Source organism: Hemibagrus wyckioides, linkage group LG08 (genome assembly GCF_019097595.1).
Source record: "Hemibagrus wyckioides isolate EC202008001 linkage group LG08, SWU_Hwy_1.0, whole genome shotgun sequence".
NCBI classification, from domain to species: Eukaryota; Metazoa; Chordata; class Actinopteri; order Siluriformes; family Bagridae; genus Hemibagrus; species Hemibagrus wyckioides.
Genome location: NC_080717.1, coordinates 8684321 through 8702154, shown reverse-complemented (window position 1 = coordinate 8702154; position 17834 = coordinate 8684321). Strand labels below are relative to the sequence as shown.

Sequence of the window (17834 nt, the reverse complement as noted above, 5' to 3'; positions counted from 1 at the left end):
TGACGAATTCCCGTTTTACAATTTATCAGAAAGTTTGACAGGGACATTTTTTTTTTTTAGTACTTTAGTATCTCCCTGCACTCTGGCTTAAATGAGGCTGCTCTTTGTTATATTATATTATAAATATTATAGACAGGTGCAAGCAAAAATATTAACTGTGATAGCGTGATTGATACACACCACCCCGCGTTTGATATCCTGACGCTAATTAAGCAGTGACGTCGCTGGACTGGATAATGAGGTCCTTTTAATTAGAGTCCAGTTTAATAAAGGAGACAAGCACTTCCCGTCATGCAGTTATTTTACTGTTGCTCTCTTGTAATGAGAGCGGGAAGGAATGTATGCTAGAGATTAATATACACCTCCTCAGGGTGATCTGACTCATAAACACCTCTGATGGTAAATAAGTGACTTGTCACATGCTAGATAAACAAAAGTCACCCTCTTGTCACAAGACACTCAAGGGAAAAAAAGGTCACTCATTAATATGAGTATTTTCTATTATGTGCAGAATTTTCACTTAATAAAAATATCAATAAAACTAATAATAATAATAATATTATTAATAATAATAATAATAATAATAATAATAATAATAATAATGATGATGAAGTTTGTGAGATTTATGTAATACTCAAATCGAAAATATTTAATTTATTCTTGACATTATATCAATATTTATCTACATTTTTTACTGTGGAAAAGCAGAACATTTGGAAATTCCTCTCGTTATTTAAATATATTCACATCAATGAATAATTTGTTTCAGCGATAGAATATTTACATTTATACACAGGATCAGAGGTCCGCCTTCAGATCTGAAAACCTTTCAGATTTCATCTGGATTCGTTTGAATTATTTTCTTTGTAACGGCACAGGTTTTGATATTAGAATATGATTTCTGGTCGATTCTGTGGAAGCATGACGGAACGAACAGGTGAGACGATTCACGAGGTGTTCGAAGGTGAAGTGAGATTAATGTGCAGAGTCAGAACTATAGAATACCTTCTACTAATTCCTTATTTCTCTCTCACTTACTCTCTTTCTCCATTGTTAGGGCCTGTGTGCCTGTGTGTCGTGTGTGTGTGTGTGTGTGAGAGAGAGAGAGAGGGAGAGAGGGAGATGGCAGAGCTAGGCAAGATGTCATGCTTGTCTTAACTCATCACTTTTAATAAGCCCTTAAACTAGTACAGCCTCCCTGACAAGCAGAAGAGGGTCTGTGAAACACACACACACACACACACACACACACACTTCCCTTTTACTATTACCTGCTTTGTAGACTATAGTATGTTTACACCCTGATGGTGAGCTGAATGATACTGTTCTGCCTTAAGCATTTACTTATGCCTTTGAATTTTAATTACTTAAAAGATGAATTCTTTTAAATACATTTGCATATTAATGAGGCTGCAATCCTTCTACTGTGCAGACATTTGATGGCCGTGATTTACCCAAGAACCCAAGTAATGAGCGCTAATTATTATGTGCAGTGGGATAGGTTAGTGTGTGTGATTTAAAAGGATTGAAATGAGGTTTTTGTGTGTGCTAAATGCTCTCGATAGCCTCAGCAAGCTCCTGTCTCAAAGAATAATAAAACTGAAACTTAACCGTGATAAGCAATGAGACGTGACTCTCGGCCTCATAATACAGTACGAACATACGATAAATGGATGGATGGATGGATACTGTACATGAATGTGCGTTATATTTCTATTATTAGCATAATAACAGAAATATGTATGGTTGCTATGGCGACGCTTTTCATAAGGGGAATGTTTATTCAGCTTTTATAGAAGGAGTCTCCAGTTTCAGTACTTGTCATGGCACAGGACAGGAGAATGGTCAGGTCGGAGAACTTTGTTGTTTCTAGGTAGCATGATAAGCGTTTTTGTTTGTTTGTTTGTTTGTGTGTGTTTTTTTTTTTTTAAATTAACTTAAAGAGGGGGAAAAAAACAAGAGAGAAACTGCTGAGGGAAAGAAAATTGCAGTCGTTGGCAGATTGCTGTGAAATAAAACCCTTAGGGACATGATGTTATTGGAAACTAATCTTTGGGGAGGTAATGGATCACACCGCTGCACGCCCTGAAGTGTTTTGTTCCTTGCTACTGAAAATGTGAATGAAATCCTTTTCAGAGGCTCTGTTCAAATACGGTGCAATGAATATTTAATGGAAACGCTCATTTTTAAGATTGTAATTAAAAACTAATCATTTTAAGCAACTTTTATTTTGAAAGACTTTTTCAGATTATTTTAAGACGCTAGCATATAAGACAGTCATTTTTTTTTTTTTTTTATTATGAAAGTACATCATTTTGCATTCACCCTGCAGAAACAGGCTTACTTATCCTTCAGCTGTAGTAATGCACACATGCAGTCTTTGTTCCTGAAGAGACTTTTGGGATTACTGAATCGTATTTTCGGGCATTTACCTTAAAACCCTGTCTTTTAGACCTGTAGTATATATATATATATATATATATATAAGTTTTGGGACATCTGCCTTTGTACATGTTTTGCACATGAAATTAATATGGGGTTGCAGCTGTAACAGCTTCAACTCTTCTGGGAAGGCTTTCCACAAGGTTTAGGAGTGTGTTTATTGGAATTTTTGACCATTCCTGTAGAAGCGCATTGGTCAGGTCAGGCACTGATGTTGGACGAGGTCTGGCTCACATTCTCCGCTCTAATTCATACCAAAGGTGTTCTATCGGGTTGAGGTCAGGACTCTGTGAAGTTCCTCCACACCAAACTCACTCACCCATGTCTTTATGGACCTTGCTTTGTACACTGGTGTGCAGTCATGTCGGAACAGGAAGGGGTCATCCCCAAACTGTTCCCACAAAGCATGAAATTGTCCAAAATGTCTTAGTATGCTGAAGCATTAAGAGTTCCTTTCACTGGAACTAAAGGGCCAAGGCTAACCCCTGAAAAACAACATCTGAATTCAATGATTTGGAGGGGTGTCCCAAAACTTTTGGCAATATTATGTGCGGCCTGGCGGAACCATTCTGGAGGACTATCTGGTTCAAACATTGTACCCTTAAAGGATGACCGATACACACAGTGAGACTGGTGACAGATTGGTTTGATGAACATGAAAGTCAGACTGAACATTTCCCATGGCCTGCACAGTCACCACAGCTGTATGCTATTGAGCCATTTTGGGGTGTTTTGGAGCATCAAAGCATTGTGTAGTGACCTGGTCACTGTTCTGCAAGATGAATGGCTCAAAATCCCTCCGGTCATGGTGCAGGACTCGTATCCATCATTCCCAAGATGAATTGATGCTGTACTGGCCACAAAAGGAGGCCCTACTCTATAATAATAATTACTGTAGTCTAAAACTATATATACTTTTACACATTTAAAGATAATTTGAGCAAAGCTGAATGTATCATAAATTCTTCTCTTTCTCTCTCTCTCTCTCTCTCTCTCTCTCTCTCACACACACACACACACACACACAGTAGTGCAGATTGTGGATACGTCATCGTCAGATTATTGAGCTGTACACGGTATTATGTGTCTCTCTGACCCTGAGGCTGATACGCAGCTTGGATTGCATCGGTGTAAAGCAGTGTAATTAGAGATTACGTTCGGGATTTCAGCCCCGAACGAGAGTGAGAAGGAGAGTGTGGGTCTGTATTGCTATGTTCTTATCATCAGTCGCACAGCAACACTGCTGTGTTTGCTGGGTCCCAGGAAAAAAAAAAAGTGACTACTCAGGATTAGCCTTTAAAGCGTAAATCCCTCCCATTTGCTCTGTCTTTTACTATAGAACTGGGAGATGTGTGTGTGCATGGAATAGAAACTAGAGCAAGAGAGGCTAAGAGCACGATAAAGACTGAAAGAAAAGGCAAATGAGACCAGAGAGCTCTTGGCAAGCTTTTAGGAGAGATTGATTTTTCCTTGCACATTTCATTTGCTTACACACAGGTGGAGGTTATGAAGCTGGGATTCACAGTCTGGTAGCTGTGCTTCTTAGTTCCATTCCAGTATTTTATTGCCATATCAGTGAAAACGGAGAGGAGTTTGTTGCAGTTGGGTCTGACGTGTTGTGAAGTTTCAATTTAGTGTTTAAAAATACTAGATGTTTGAAGCTTGCCTACAACACTTAGTGAGCAGAAATCATAATATGTACCATACAACAGCATGGAGCTGACCGCTGAAAAGGCACAGATCAATAGTTCCGGTGGTAAGGAAAATCCATCCATTCATCCATTTAACCATCCATCCGTCCATCCAACCATCCATCCATTTAACCATCCATCCGTCTGTCCATCCAACCATCTAACCATCCATCCATATATCCATCCATCTAATTACCCTTTTTCTGCAACGCTTATCCTGCCCAGGATCATGGGAAGCCTGGAGCCTATCCCAGTGGACTAGAGATGGGATCTCGGGGCACAAACGCGCACACATTCACACACTACAGACACTTTGGAGATACCAATCAGCTTTACAACATACTTTATGTGTTTGGACTATAGGAGGAAAGCAGACTGCCAGGAGGAAACCCCTGATGCTCAGAGAACATGTCCCCATAAGGAAAATCACTATATTATATTTATTTTATTTTATATGTTTATATTAAAGTGTTCATCCTAGTACATTATTGTTTCTACAGTATCAGCTAAAGCACATGGACTTGTACAGTGGACGCTCCATATAATCTAAGAAATAATAGTGTCTTGACCTTATTGTCAATATGAAGAATTTTGCAGCCATCTTTATGGTTGGAGTTTGTGTTTTCTGGTTTATTGATAGATAACAAGTAACAGGGAATATTGTTTATGTGCCATGTCGTTTAAAAAAATGTACATAAAAATGTATACAACATATTTAATGTAATCATTGACATTGAGTTGTTGTGGTTGTGCTGTTATATCACACCACACTGTTGATTCCATCCCTATAAGAGCATACCCCATTGAGTTTTAATATTTAATGCTGCCCTGGAGTCTTGTTATTGTAAAGGATCATTTCGTAAGAATAATAATGTCAAGAAAACTCAAACTGTAAACTTTATACATATTACATATATAGTATATTAGTAGTACTACATACTGTACAGTATTGGAGTGGGTAACGTTGCAGCCTGACAACTCCAGGGTCCCCGGTTCGATCCTGAGATCAGGTAGCCGTCTGTGTTGTGGTCTGCATGTTTTCTTTGGCTTCTCTGGTTTCCTTTCACCTCCAGAAAAAGACATTAGCTGGTTTGGTTACAATAAATTGCCCTTACATGTGAATATGTGTGTGCTTGGTGTTCTGTGATGGTCCAGATCCACTGTAACCTGGACCAGAATGGTGCATTTTTAGGTGCACTTGTCTTATCCCTTACACTTAAACTCCTTGACCATTTTCCAAATAAACTTATCATGTAGTTTCAGCTTGTGTGACAATGAGAGGAGCCGCAATCACTGACTGTTAGTGTAGTGGTCCATTCTCAGTGCTAGTGTCAGTGATATGAGTGAACCTTTAATACCAGAACTGGGTTGAGAAACAGTCTACCAATAAAAAATCTCTAGTTAACAGCGGTGTAATGGTCAGAAACTGACAGATAAAGGGCTACATCATGATAACACAAGTTAAAGAACTTGGAAAACCTTAAACTTTAGCCTCTAAATGCACAACTAAAGCATGGATTAACAAGCAACAATTAGCATATGCACTGCTTAAGGGCCACAGCAACACCACTGTATGTGATCAGCTTATACCAGCACCACACACACTTACACATACACACAAACACACCAGTGTTACTGCCGGGCAGAGTATAGTCCAACACCCAAATCATATCTGATTAGCACTAGACCCTCAAGTGGAACTGACAAAGTGAGTATAGCAACAGACAGGTTACTGTCAGCAATTACACACCCTCTGATACAGTCAGCTGCACAATTATTGGCACTGATGGTTAACATGGGACTTGTTTCAATTCATTCTGTAAATATGAGAAGCTTTATCTGAAGTACATTTAATCCCTGCATTTTTTAATTGTAGTTGTTTTAAAGTATAGCTAATACCCAGGTATACATTTATTGTTGAATTAAAAATTAGTTTAAAATTAGTCTTATTATTATTATTATTATCATTATGATATAAAACAAGATCTTGGTGGACATGGAAATTAGCTCAATCTGGCAACCCCACTGTCTGTTCTGTCCGCTGTACGTCCCATGAGCGTGGGGAAGAGTGATTCCTGACCCAGTGAGCCCCTATTAATGCTATCGGCTCCTGTTGTTGACTACCAGGTGCAGTAATAACTCTATGGAGCTAGATGGGACAGTTAATGGAGCAGCCCAGAAAAAAGCAGAGCAAACGAACAGAACATTGGTGTATATCTGTCAAATAATACTGTGTTCTAAAACAGAAAACCCCTGGTAGAAAGATGTACTAAATAAAATGAATGAAGACTTAATGAAGATATTATTTGTTGAGTGGTTTATTGTGGGGTTTTGCCAAACCTGCCTTTGTGGAGGAGGTGCCACTGGTGGGATCCGTCTCCTACATCCTGGATGGTGTGAAACAGAGTTAGTCACACTTCAGTCCATTAGGGTTACATGCCTTAAAATACCAAGTGCCCTTTGCTTTTTTTTTTGCCAGTTATGCGGTAAAGTATGTTTAATGTGATGCTTGTGCGGTTGTCAGAAAGCCTTGATAAATAAGGCTTTATAATTCATTGCAGATCCAAACAGATGCTGATCTTTTGACTCTTTTTCGGCGACTCATATTCTCACGACTGTTTAAGTGCATAAGTCACGTCCACAGAGAACTGCAGTTCAAGCCTAGCGATTGAAATCGACCAGTGTGTGCGGGAGATGCATCGACTGGCCTGCTAAGAAGGGCAGTGTGTGTGTAGGAGAAGCTGAAATGGGAGGGGCTATAAATCCCTTCACTGAATGCAGAATGGGGGGTGAAAGTGTTGGAAGTCTGCCTCTGTCTCTCCATCTGCCTTTCTGGATGAAAACTGCCTCTCTAAATGTAAACGAGTGCAGTCTTTGTGTTGTAAAGGCCAGACTGAGAAAAGGAAGGGCTCAAAATAACCCGATCTTTCCACTGCTCCTCCAAATAAGCAGACCTCTGTGAGGCCCTGGTCAAAAGCTCACTTAATAATTTAGTTTTATTTATTGGTGCATAACACTAAGGAGTTTGGCTTGAATTATTGAGCAGTGATGCCATGAATTATGAAGTCTAATAAAAAACTCTCAAAAGGCTTCAGTGTTTCTTGGTGAATATTGGACTCAAATTAAATGTTCCCTCTTTGTCTTTGTAGGTAATGTGGTTGATATCTACCAGAGGGAGTTCTTGGCTCTGAGAGATCGCCTCCACTCGGCAGAGCAGGAGAACCTGAAACGCTCCAAAGAGCTCAACCTGGTGCTGGATGAGATCAAGCGAGCCATCGCTGAGAAGCAAGCGCTACGAGACATCAACCGTACATGGAGCAGCTTGTCCGGTGAGAGAGGGACACTTATAGTGGACAGAACATAGAATTTGTTTTAACTCTGGTTTAAAAAGTAGTTTATACACTGTAAATAAAATGGTCATCAGTTCTGTCTGGACAAACTGGATTTTTAACACAATTTCATGTTAGCCTCCTGGTGGCCCAGTGGCTGGATCCTGTGCTCTCATTGCCGTGGCCCGGGTTCGATTCCCGGGCAGTGAGCTAATCCAGCCACTGAAGAGTTAACTCCCTGTGCCGGTCCCAAGTCCGGATAAAATGGGAGGGTTGTGTCAGAAAGGGCATCTGGTGTAAAACGAGCCAAATCGAAACATGCAGACCAAATGATCCGCTGTGGTGACCCCAAACAGGGAGCAGCCAGAAGAACAACAACAACAGATGATTTCATGTTAATTATTTAATTGGTATTAAAATCATAACATCGATTTATACTGAAATCCTTTTTTTTTTTTTTTTTTTTGGCAAAAAGACCACAAGTGAGCAAGAAAAAGTAGCTTGCCTTATTCACTAGACAAAGGAGTTTATTGCTGGCTGTTCTCACAGCAAAAAGACTGTTTGTTAATTGCTGGAATCGTCCTCACACAGTAGGCAGGTGGACGTGGGCCGTGTCTTTACTGAATATCTATGGAACTACATACTGCTCCTATACATAAGGCTCAGTCTTAAGACCTTGAACATATGGCATGCTGTTTTTAATATCGTGTTGACATTTCACTCTTCTTTGTAAACCTCTTTCTATTTATTTTACATTTATTTTGTGTTTATGTCTTTATCCTTGGAGGCTCCCGTGGGTGGGATGGATCCATCTTTAGTTTCTCTGTGTTCTTCATTGTACAACTTCTTTATGAACTCAAGCAAGACAGCAAGAAAATCAGAAAATCATTCATCCATTCATTTACACACTCATCCATTCATTTACTCATTCATTCATTAATTCAACCTACTGAAAATCGCCTGTTTGAACATAAGGACCACACGACCGCAGTGAGGAAAAAAGCTCAGAGAATGAAGATCATATGAACCGTATATATTTTATGTGAAGCATAATAAGCCAGCGCTGATCTGCATTCGATTTCTGACCGTGAATAGATGGCTAAATGTGTGACTGTGTGTCTGTGACAGATGAAACCAAGCTGAAGCTCTGGAACGTCACCAGCAGTAAGAATGTGCTACAGCTGCCCAGCATCTTCCACCACCTGCCCCATCTGCTGGCCAAGGAGACCAGCCTGCAGCCAGCCGTGCATGTCGGCCAGGGCCGCACCGGAGGTGTGTGTGTGTGTGTGTGTTTTCATCTCTGTCTTGTATCATGCTTGCATCAGATTCTGTGGTCCTCACTGTGCTTTTCTGATCCACTTCAGTCTCATCATATCACTCTTCTTCTGAGACTATTTATAACTCTTTTAACATCTCTCTTTCTATCCACTTGTTATCCATTAAAAAAAGCTGTTGAGCCTTTTTCATGACCCTGATGTCTCTTCAGGAGGAGAGGACCTGCTGTTCTCTGCTGGCTCGGGCCCAGCGTTTGCCTCAATTCCAGCTCTTTCAGCTATGCTTGTGCATAAACAGCATGAGGCTGTGGATTGTTGGTCTAATTTCCTACTAAGCCACAGATGTGTCTATATTAGACCACTAAGAATTTGATCTATAGTCATGGTCTGAGCATTAGACAGCTGGGTTAAGCCTTAGCAGGTTCTTTTTGGGTCTGGGCTACTGTTCTGCATTATGCATCATCTACCAGCTGCTAAAAATTGGAGATTTTATGCAAATATATGTGGAAAAAATATATAAATGTATTCAGGCCATTTGCTCTCATTTATGTAAGCTGGCAATTGTCGTGCAATGAAAAGCAGCAAGCTCCTGGACACTTTCCCTCTACTGACTGCATGGATTTGCTTTGTCTTTCACTTTCAATTAGTCTCGCTTTCAGTTTCTCTCTCTCAGCATTTGTCCATCTGGTTTCTCATTTTCATCACACGTTCATTATGCACTTGAAGGATAACATGCAGCATGTCAGAAAATATTAGGCCAGGACACGTTTTCATGTGTATTCCTTTGCATTTATGTGACAGGCTCGCTTTGACGCCGTTGCATCTGATTGGCTGAATCTTCTCTCTTTCAGTGTCGATAGTGATGGGTGTGCCCAGCGTGAAGAGGGAGGTGCACTCCTATTTGACCGACACCCTGAGCTCTCTGATGTCAGAGCTGAGTCAGGCTGAAAAAGACGACTGCGTCATCGTGGTCTTCATCGCCGAGGTAGGACTGGGATTCCCGTGACGCACAGCTCTTTTATAGTGGTGAAGGATTTGCATGAGGAGCAGGCGGGAGTGGAATTTGAAATCTAGTCCTGAGTACACCCTCTGCTTCATGCAACACGCCATTACAACTTTTCTCCTGGTGTAATCTTACACAATGTACAGGAACTGGCTTCATCTAGTCTGGAATATATTTTCAAATTAGATTTCGCCTGCTTTTTTATCATCTACATATGTTTCACTGTTTTTTTCCCCTTTAACTCAATTAGGCAACATCCCCACAGTGGATAATAGTGACCTGTAAGTGTCCATTTAAACTCAGATATCAGAAATAAATGTACACACTGGTCTGCTGTTCGAAAACACTTTGTGTCTATAAGTATGGCACATCAAATTGCAGAACTTTTAGATCGGAAAATTGGCTTCTTCATAGCCATGGGTTTGTATCAGTATCTGTGTGTGTGTGTGTTTGAGTATTAGTGGGTCAATGATCTCCCCTCTCCTTGAAGAGAAGGTCAGTGTACTTGCAAAGTTAACAAGAGAACTTGTTTCCATGGTGATCTTGCCAGGTCTTGATAAACCATCTCGTGATATGAAGCTAATGGGTTGCTCACTGGGCTGGCCACTGACTGCCCTGACCCATGATAACAAATCCCCTTCTGCTGGGCCTACAACAGAACTCCCCATTAACTTATTAACATCTCTGCTCAGACCAATTAGGATACTGGCTAGCTGAACACACACACACAGTGATATGCACAGCCTGTGTGTGTGTGTGTGGTTGTAATTCAGAGTATTCCTCATGAGAAGGACGTGTGTATGTGAACATGTCCTGTACAGGTACATAACGTAGAACAGATTGAGTAAATGAGTAAACATATAGGTCAGTGACTAGCAAACTAAGCAAGCATGTGCATGGGAGGACAGTGTGTGTTTGTGTGTGTGTGTGTATGTCTCTGTATGTCTGTGTGTCTCTCCCTCTGTGTATTTGTGTGTGTGTATGTGTGTCTCTCTCTGTGTCTGTGTGTGTGTGTGTCTCTTCAACTTGTGATTAAGAAACCTCTCCATACATCACATCATTAAAGCCATAATGGGCTTCTTAAGATGCAGCCGCCCACAAAGCTCCGAGTGCATGCCGGGAAAGCGACACACCCACAGCCATCTGTTTGTTGGTGCCCTTTTTTTGCACTGTGTTAAACCTAGAACTAGAAGAAGTAGTTCTATCAGTTTTAATCATATTGCAAAGAAAAAAAAGATTGCTAGAGTGACTTTAAAATACATTCAGACATGAGGTTATGTCTCTGTGTAGCGTCACAGGAGATGGTGTGGATGTGCTGCAGGAGATATTAATAAATATAAATATATTTAAATAATAATTGAACATATTATTATTATTATTATTATTATTATTATTACTACTATTTTAATTCATCCACCTGAATATGACAATTTAAAGCTTGATATTAATAAAATATCAAGAATTTTGTTTCATAATCTTAGATTTGGTTTATAGTAAGGTAGTACAAAGAATATATTGTACTATATTTAGTATTGTCACTTGCTAAGGTGGCATTTTTGGCATCTGTGGTAGTGCACAGTCCCGGTTACAAACTTTAAACTCGACAAAATTGTCTCGGCTGTCTGTAGTATTTATTTAGCAGTGTACATCCATACCCTTAACAGCACATGGTGCAGTCCTTCAGTCTGTAGCTGCGGAGATGAAGATTAGAAAGCATCGCCTGGTCACTTTCCTGCTCTCCAGTGTTGGTGATTGTGTCCTCACTACACTCTCAGCTTCCTGTTTTACCTGACTGGAGAGGAACCTGGTGTGCTGCTGTTGCTCATCCACAAGATTTAATGTCTTATGCATTCTGAGATGCTTTTCTGCTCATGCTGGTTATATAGAGTGGTTATTTAAGTTACTTTGTCCTTCCTGTCAGCTAGGAAAAGGCTGGTCATTGTCTTCTGATCTCTCACTTGGATGTTTTAGTTTTTGTGTAAATTCCCAAACGTTCAGCAATTCCTGAAATACTTAAACCATCCTGTCAGACACGACATGATGGTGAGATCAATATTTTTTCTTTATTCGAAAGTTTAATGTGAAAATTAGCCGAAGGACCTGTATCTGCAAGGTTTTATACATTTCTCTTCTGCTACATAATTGGCTGATTGCATAACTGCTTGAATGAGTATTCCTAATAAAGTGGCAACGGATGATTATAACGTTTACGGATATTTTCATGTTATTCAGGGATTGCGAGAATGTAGGAGTGTTGATCACCGGCAGGTTGAGAACACCTGCTCTACAAGATTTTTAAGACACTTTTAAAGGGTAAACATTTCTGGCATAAATCAGAGAAAAGTGATGCTCGCTCTGCACGACATGGCGCTGGTGCTGACACAAGAGAATTCTCTGCGGGAGTCACTTAAAACATGACATTAAATTGTAACCAGCAGCAGGATATTTCAAATTTTAAGAATATTATTTTACCCACACACACACACACACACACACACACACACACACGTACGTTTTGGCATAGACATTGGCGTAGTCAAAAAATGAGCAAACTCCTGTTCAGGAGATTCATAAACAGATAAACGGAAAAGTGTTCCGTCTCCAGAGCTGAGCTCCACACATAACTAGGTTTTCTGGGTGATCTTTTCAGATTATTAAAATTACCTGCGTGCACTTGACAGCTGTTTATTGTTCGGTCCTTTTGCGGCTTTTTATTGCGTCTAGCTCGTTCCATTTTAAATGAGCGCTAGCTCACAAGCTCAAAGAAATCTGAACAATAGAACCTGGACTGCTAAACAAATCCCATTTCATGTATTAAATCAGCCATCAGTTGCAGTACAAGGCAGCCTAAAACACATAATAATAACAAAAACCTGAACAAAAATCATAACAGAAATAAATAAAGTAAAGGCTACCGCAGTCATTATAAGCAGACACGGTTCAGGAAACATGTAATAGTAGCTTAATGTATTGGTGTGTAGCTGTGCAAAAGTTTCAGCATTAGCACTGTTGCATTCACCGTGTTTGAGTTGCCAGTATAAGACTTATTTCCTCCTTAGATTACTGATTTATAGCTGGGATTATTTATTTATTTCCGCTCAGCTCTGCTACTTAGCATTCTACAAGCTGTTAGCATGATGACGGAGTGCAGTGTTAGCATTAGCTTTCTAAGTTGCTCTGACTGAGCAGAGTTTACAGGGCAGAAATCTCTACAAAGGACTAAAGCGCCTCTGCATCACATCAGGTTTTTAACCTTGTATTCTCCGACCTCCTATTAGTAAAAAAAACACCTCCTACTCCTATTCAGGATGGTCTCTGTAACCGAGTTCACCGAGTTCACTAAAGTGGTGTCAAATCTAATCAACACCTTTTTTGCTTACCTTTAAATGAGTTATGCTGTATCTAAAAGTATTTGCTTTATCTCAAGTTTAGCTTAACCAGCATACAGATTATTACAGTATTTGCTCGCTCTTAGTCTATAATACTCACCATAAGATTTAATATACTTAAATAATTACATTAATTACATTAGCTTGCTAACAAAAGAAGGCCATGTTTTGTTTTGTTTTTTTATTGTCCCACTTTCTAATACGAACCCACAGAAATTTTTATATATAATTAACCCTGGATGCCATCACACAGCAGACTAAGAAGATAAATACTGTTATTCAGAGTGAAACCTTTGAGTTAAGTTGTCTTTAATTGTTACATATACATTACTGCACCGGGAAATTCTTTCTTCACATATCCTGTCCGTAGGGGTTGTGGTCAGAGCGCAGGGTCAGCCATGATGCAGCGCCCCTAGAGCAGGGTGGGTTGGAAGCCTTGCTCAAGCACCCAACAGTGGCAGTTTGGCGGTGCTGGGGCTTGAACCCTGAGCTTCCAGTCAAGGGCCCAGAGCCTTAACCACTTGAGCTACGACCGGCCCTTTTCACCTTTTATTTCTAAAAAATAAAATCTTCAATAAAACACACAGTAAAGAAACAGTTTAATAAAAACCCATGCATAGCACAGCTTGCTTCTGTGAGTAATAATGATGCCGGTCATTGTTTGAAAGGTCTGATGCCAGTCCTCGTGGATTTTGGAGAGTGCATTGTGATGTGAATTTAATATTACATGCCGCCCAGCCCTCGTTACTGGCAACAGACTGCCAAGTAAAGCACATAACCGTGAGTGAGAAGGCCATATTAAGCAGTTACACAGATAAAATAGTGGCTCGAGGCAGACAGTTGCACCAGCAAAGCCTTAGACTTACAGCTTTTTATGGACATTTGCTCAGGAATGATACGGTTCCTCCCCGAAGTGTATAACGTTCTCTAAGGACAGCTTGCATCAACCTGTTAAAACGGATTGAATTTATTTACAGAGCTGCATGTGTGTTTGTGTGAATAAGCTCACATTAATTAACACACTGGGTGGAGTTAATGGATAAATGAAGCTGTGATCTATCAGGACTTGGTGTGTGTGTGTGTGTGTGTGTGTGTGTATGTGTGTGTCCTGTCCCCAGACTCCACTCTCAGCTCTAAGTGTAGTTTAAGCACATGCCATCTCTCATCTTTATTACGGCCCGACTTTAAAAGGGCACACAAAGAGCAATGGAGAGGCACTGCCATTACACACCATTACACACACACACACACACACACACACTCCCTCTCTCTCTTTAGATCCATCCTTTTCTTCCACTGTGCTGAATTGATATTCAATTTAACGCAAAATTATTTGCATAAACAAATAAGAAATACACAAATAGACTTCTTTGATGTGTGTGTGTGTGTGCGTGAGAGAGAGAGAGAGAGAGAGAGAGAGAGAGAGGGAGAAGTCATACATGAGTGTGTAAGGAGATAAAACAGTGTTGTTTGTGTGAACGCTGCATGGCTCTGAGTTTGTACTGTGTTTTTAGATCAGGCTCACATCTTTTCTGATTAATAACAGGAAGCTCCGTGTCATTTATCACCATCATGCGATCCGTAATGAAAAGCGTGTTTAAGCCGGCGCCATTTTGCCCCCCGTCTCTTGCCAAAGCGTGACCGTGTGACCCAGTAATTGCTTGATGATTTATTCATCGGTTAATGGCTCAGTTAAACCCGACGCTTTTGTTGAGCGAGAAGGATTTATAGGCCAGTCCTTGGAGCGGGTTGGCATGTCCTACCGTGTCTGGAACCGACCACAGAACTTTAAAGTCTTAACATCCTGCTCTCTTAATTCTGCTAAGCCTTCACTTCACTTCACTTCACTTCACGTCATGTGTCAAAAAACATAAAAATCAGGACACTTGATGAGATTTCCTCATAACATGAGACAGACTATGAGTATTCATAAAACAGTAGGGCTAATTGTAATTATAATCTATCTATCTATCTATCTATCTATCTATCTATCTATCTATCTATCTATCTATCTATCTATCTATCTATCTATCTAATTGTATATCTGTATGTCTTATCTATCTATCTATCTATCTATCTATCTATCTATCTATCTATCTATCTATCTATCTATCTAATTGTATATCTGTCTGTCTGACTCTCTATCTATCTATCTATCTATCTATCTATCTATCTATCTATCTATCTATCTATCTATCTATCTATCTATCTAATTGTATATCTGTCTGTCTGTCTGTCTGACTCTCTATCTATCTATCTATCTATCTATCTATCTATCTATCTATCTATCTATCTATCTATCTATCTATCTGTCTGTCTGTCTGTCTGTCTGTCTGTCTGTCTGTGTAATTGTATATCTATCTATCTATCTATCTATCTATCTATCTATCTATCTATCTATCTATCTATCTGTCTGTCTGTCTGTCTGTCTGTCTGTCTGTCTGTGTAATTGTATATCTGTCTGTCTGTCTGTCTGTCTGTGTAATTGTATATCAATCTGTCTGTCTGTCTGTCTGTCTATCTATCTATCTATCTATCTATCTATCTATCTATCTATCTATCTATCTATCTATCTATCTATCTACTGTATCTGTCTGTCTGTCTGTCTAATTGTATATCAGTCTGTCTGTCTGTCTGTCTGTCTGCCTATTTGACTGTCTGTCTGTCTGTCTGTCTAATTCAGGCAAAGTTGATGACACAGTATGTATATACTGCAGATAAACAATATAAATGCATTCTCATCACAAAACTGTTAAACAATGAATGTACTAAATAATCCTAAATTCAATATTTGGCAAAATTTGCATTGTTATAGAAAAGTTTGGTACAAACAGATCCTCATGTCTGTGGCTTGTTAAACTGAGGACAGTGGACTTAGCCAGTGTTATATAAGTGCAGATGATGCCTACAGCCATCTGAAAAGAGCATGTGTTGCTTATTGGTATGATTTTGTCATATTGCATCACATTTTCCAACTGGTTAGCAGAAATACACCAGTTTCCCTGTGTGCTCTTCTTCTGTGTAGTCACATACAGAAACCGGTTCTAACCGTCTCACCTGAAGATTCATGACAGAGTGAGTGTATAATAAATCAGTAGCTGTAAGCTTGACTAAAAGCTACAGGTATGAAAATCCACATTAAACAACATGTACTTAGCTCTTGATTCTGTTACGATCCTATGATCATAATGCTTTTTTCCCTCTTTTTCTCAAAAAAGAGAGTTTCTCCTCTTTGAGTCTGTGTGTATGGCCCAGCTTTTCTACTGCTGTCTGTTTGATGACTCGGTTCTTCTAAACAACTGCAGAACTGAAGAGCTTTTCTTCTCACTTGTAGGACAAAGCAATATAAAGGAAATACTGACAGAAATGTGAAGCAGAAAAAAGCAGGATGACTTTTAGGTCCATGATGGAGCAGGACCATGTGACAGTATCAATACTGTGATGTATTAACAGCCTTTAATATAAACCTTCCTGAGTTTTATGGTTATCGTCAGGTGTCAGTGGCTCCACAGCTCCATTGGGGCTCATTTTGTTACTCACTTTCCTTTTTTTCCCCAAGAAATATGTCTGTAAAATGAACTTAGACTTGTGTGGCTCCATGGATTTCTGCAGAATTACATGTCATGATGAATATTGTGTATTGTAAATATCACTCTGTGCCACAGTCTGATTGGTCAACTTCTATCTATAACTATCTATCTATCTATCTATCTATCTATCTATCTATCTATCTATCTACACTATATTGCCAAAAGTATTCACTCACCTGCCTTGACTCGCATATGAACTTAAGTGACATCCCATTCCTAATCCATGGGGTTCAATATGACGTCGGTCCACCCTTTGCAGCTATAACAGCTTCAACTCTTCTGGGAAGGCTGTCCACAAGGTTTAGGAGTGTGTTTATGGGAATTTTTGACCATTCTTCCAGAAGCGCATTTGTGAGGTCACACACTGATGTTGGACGAGAAGGCCTGGCTCTCAGTCTCCGCTCTAATTCATCCCAAAGGTGTTCTATCAGGTTGAGGTCAGGACTCTGTGCAGGCCAGTCAAGTTCATCCACACCAGACTCTGTCATCCATGTCTTTATGGACCTTGCTTTGTGCACTGGTGCACAGTCATGTTGGAAGAGGAAGGGGCCAGCTCCAAACTGTTCCCACAAAGTTGGGAGCATGGAATTGTCCAAAATGTCTTGGTATGCTGAAGCATTCAGAGTTCCTTTCACTGGAACTAAGGGGCCAAGCCCAGCTCCTGAAAAACAACCCCACACCATAATCCCCCCTACACCAAACTTTACACTTGGCACAATGCAGTCAGACAAGTACCATTCTCCTGGCAACCGCCAAACCCAGACTCATCCATCAGATTGCCAGATGGAGAAGCGCGATTCATCACTCCAGAGAACGCGTCTCCACTGCTCTAGGGTCCAGTGGCGGCGTGCTTTACACCACTGCATCCAACGCTTTGCATTGCACTTGGTGATGTATGGCTTGGGTGCAGCTGCTCGGCCATGGAAACCCATTCCATGAAGCTCTCTGCGCACTGTTCTTGAGCTCATCTGAAGGCCACATGAAGTTTGGAGGTCTGTAGCGATTGACTCTGCAGAAAGTTGGCGACCTCTTCGCACTATGCGCCTCAGCATCCGCTGACCCCGCTCCGTCAGTTTACGTGGCCTACCACTTCGTGGCTGAGTTGCTGTCGTTCCC

General features: G+C 40.2%; 1 protein-coding gene across 1 annotated transcript in view; it reads left to right on the top strand.

Moving 5' to 3' along the window:
- Window positions 1-17834, top strand: part of mgat4b (alpha-1,3-mannosyl-glycoprotein 4-beta-N-acetylglucosaminyltransferase B) — a 142291-nt gene that overhangs the window by 64395 nt on the left and 60062 nt on the right. Inside the window, exons 2-4 of the mRNA XM_058397624.1 lie at window positions 7283-7462; window positions 8591-8734; window positions 9588-9721. Of these exons, the coding sequence (XP_058253607.1) occupies window positions 7283-7462; window positions 8591-8734; window positions 9588-9721 (458 nt within the window). The remainder of the gene's footprint in view (window positions 1-7282; window positions 7463-8590; window positions 8735-9587; window positions 9722-17834) is intronic.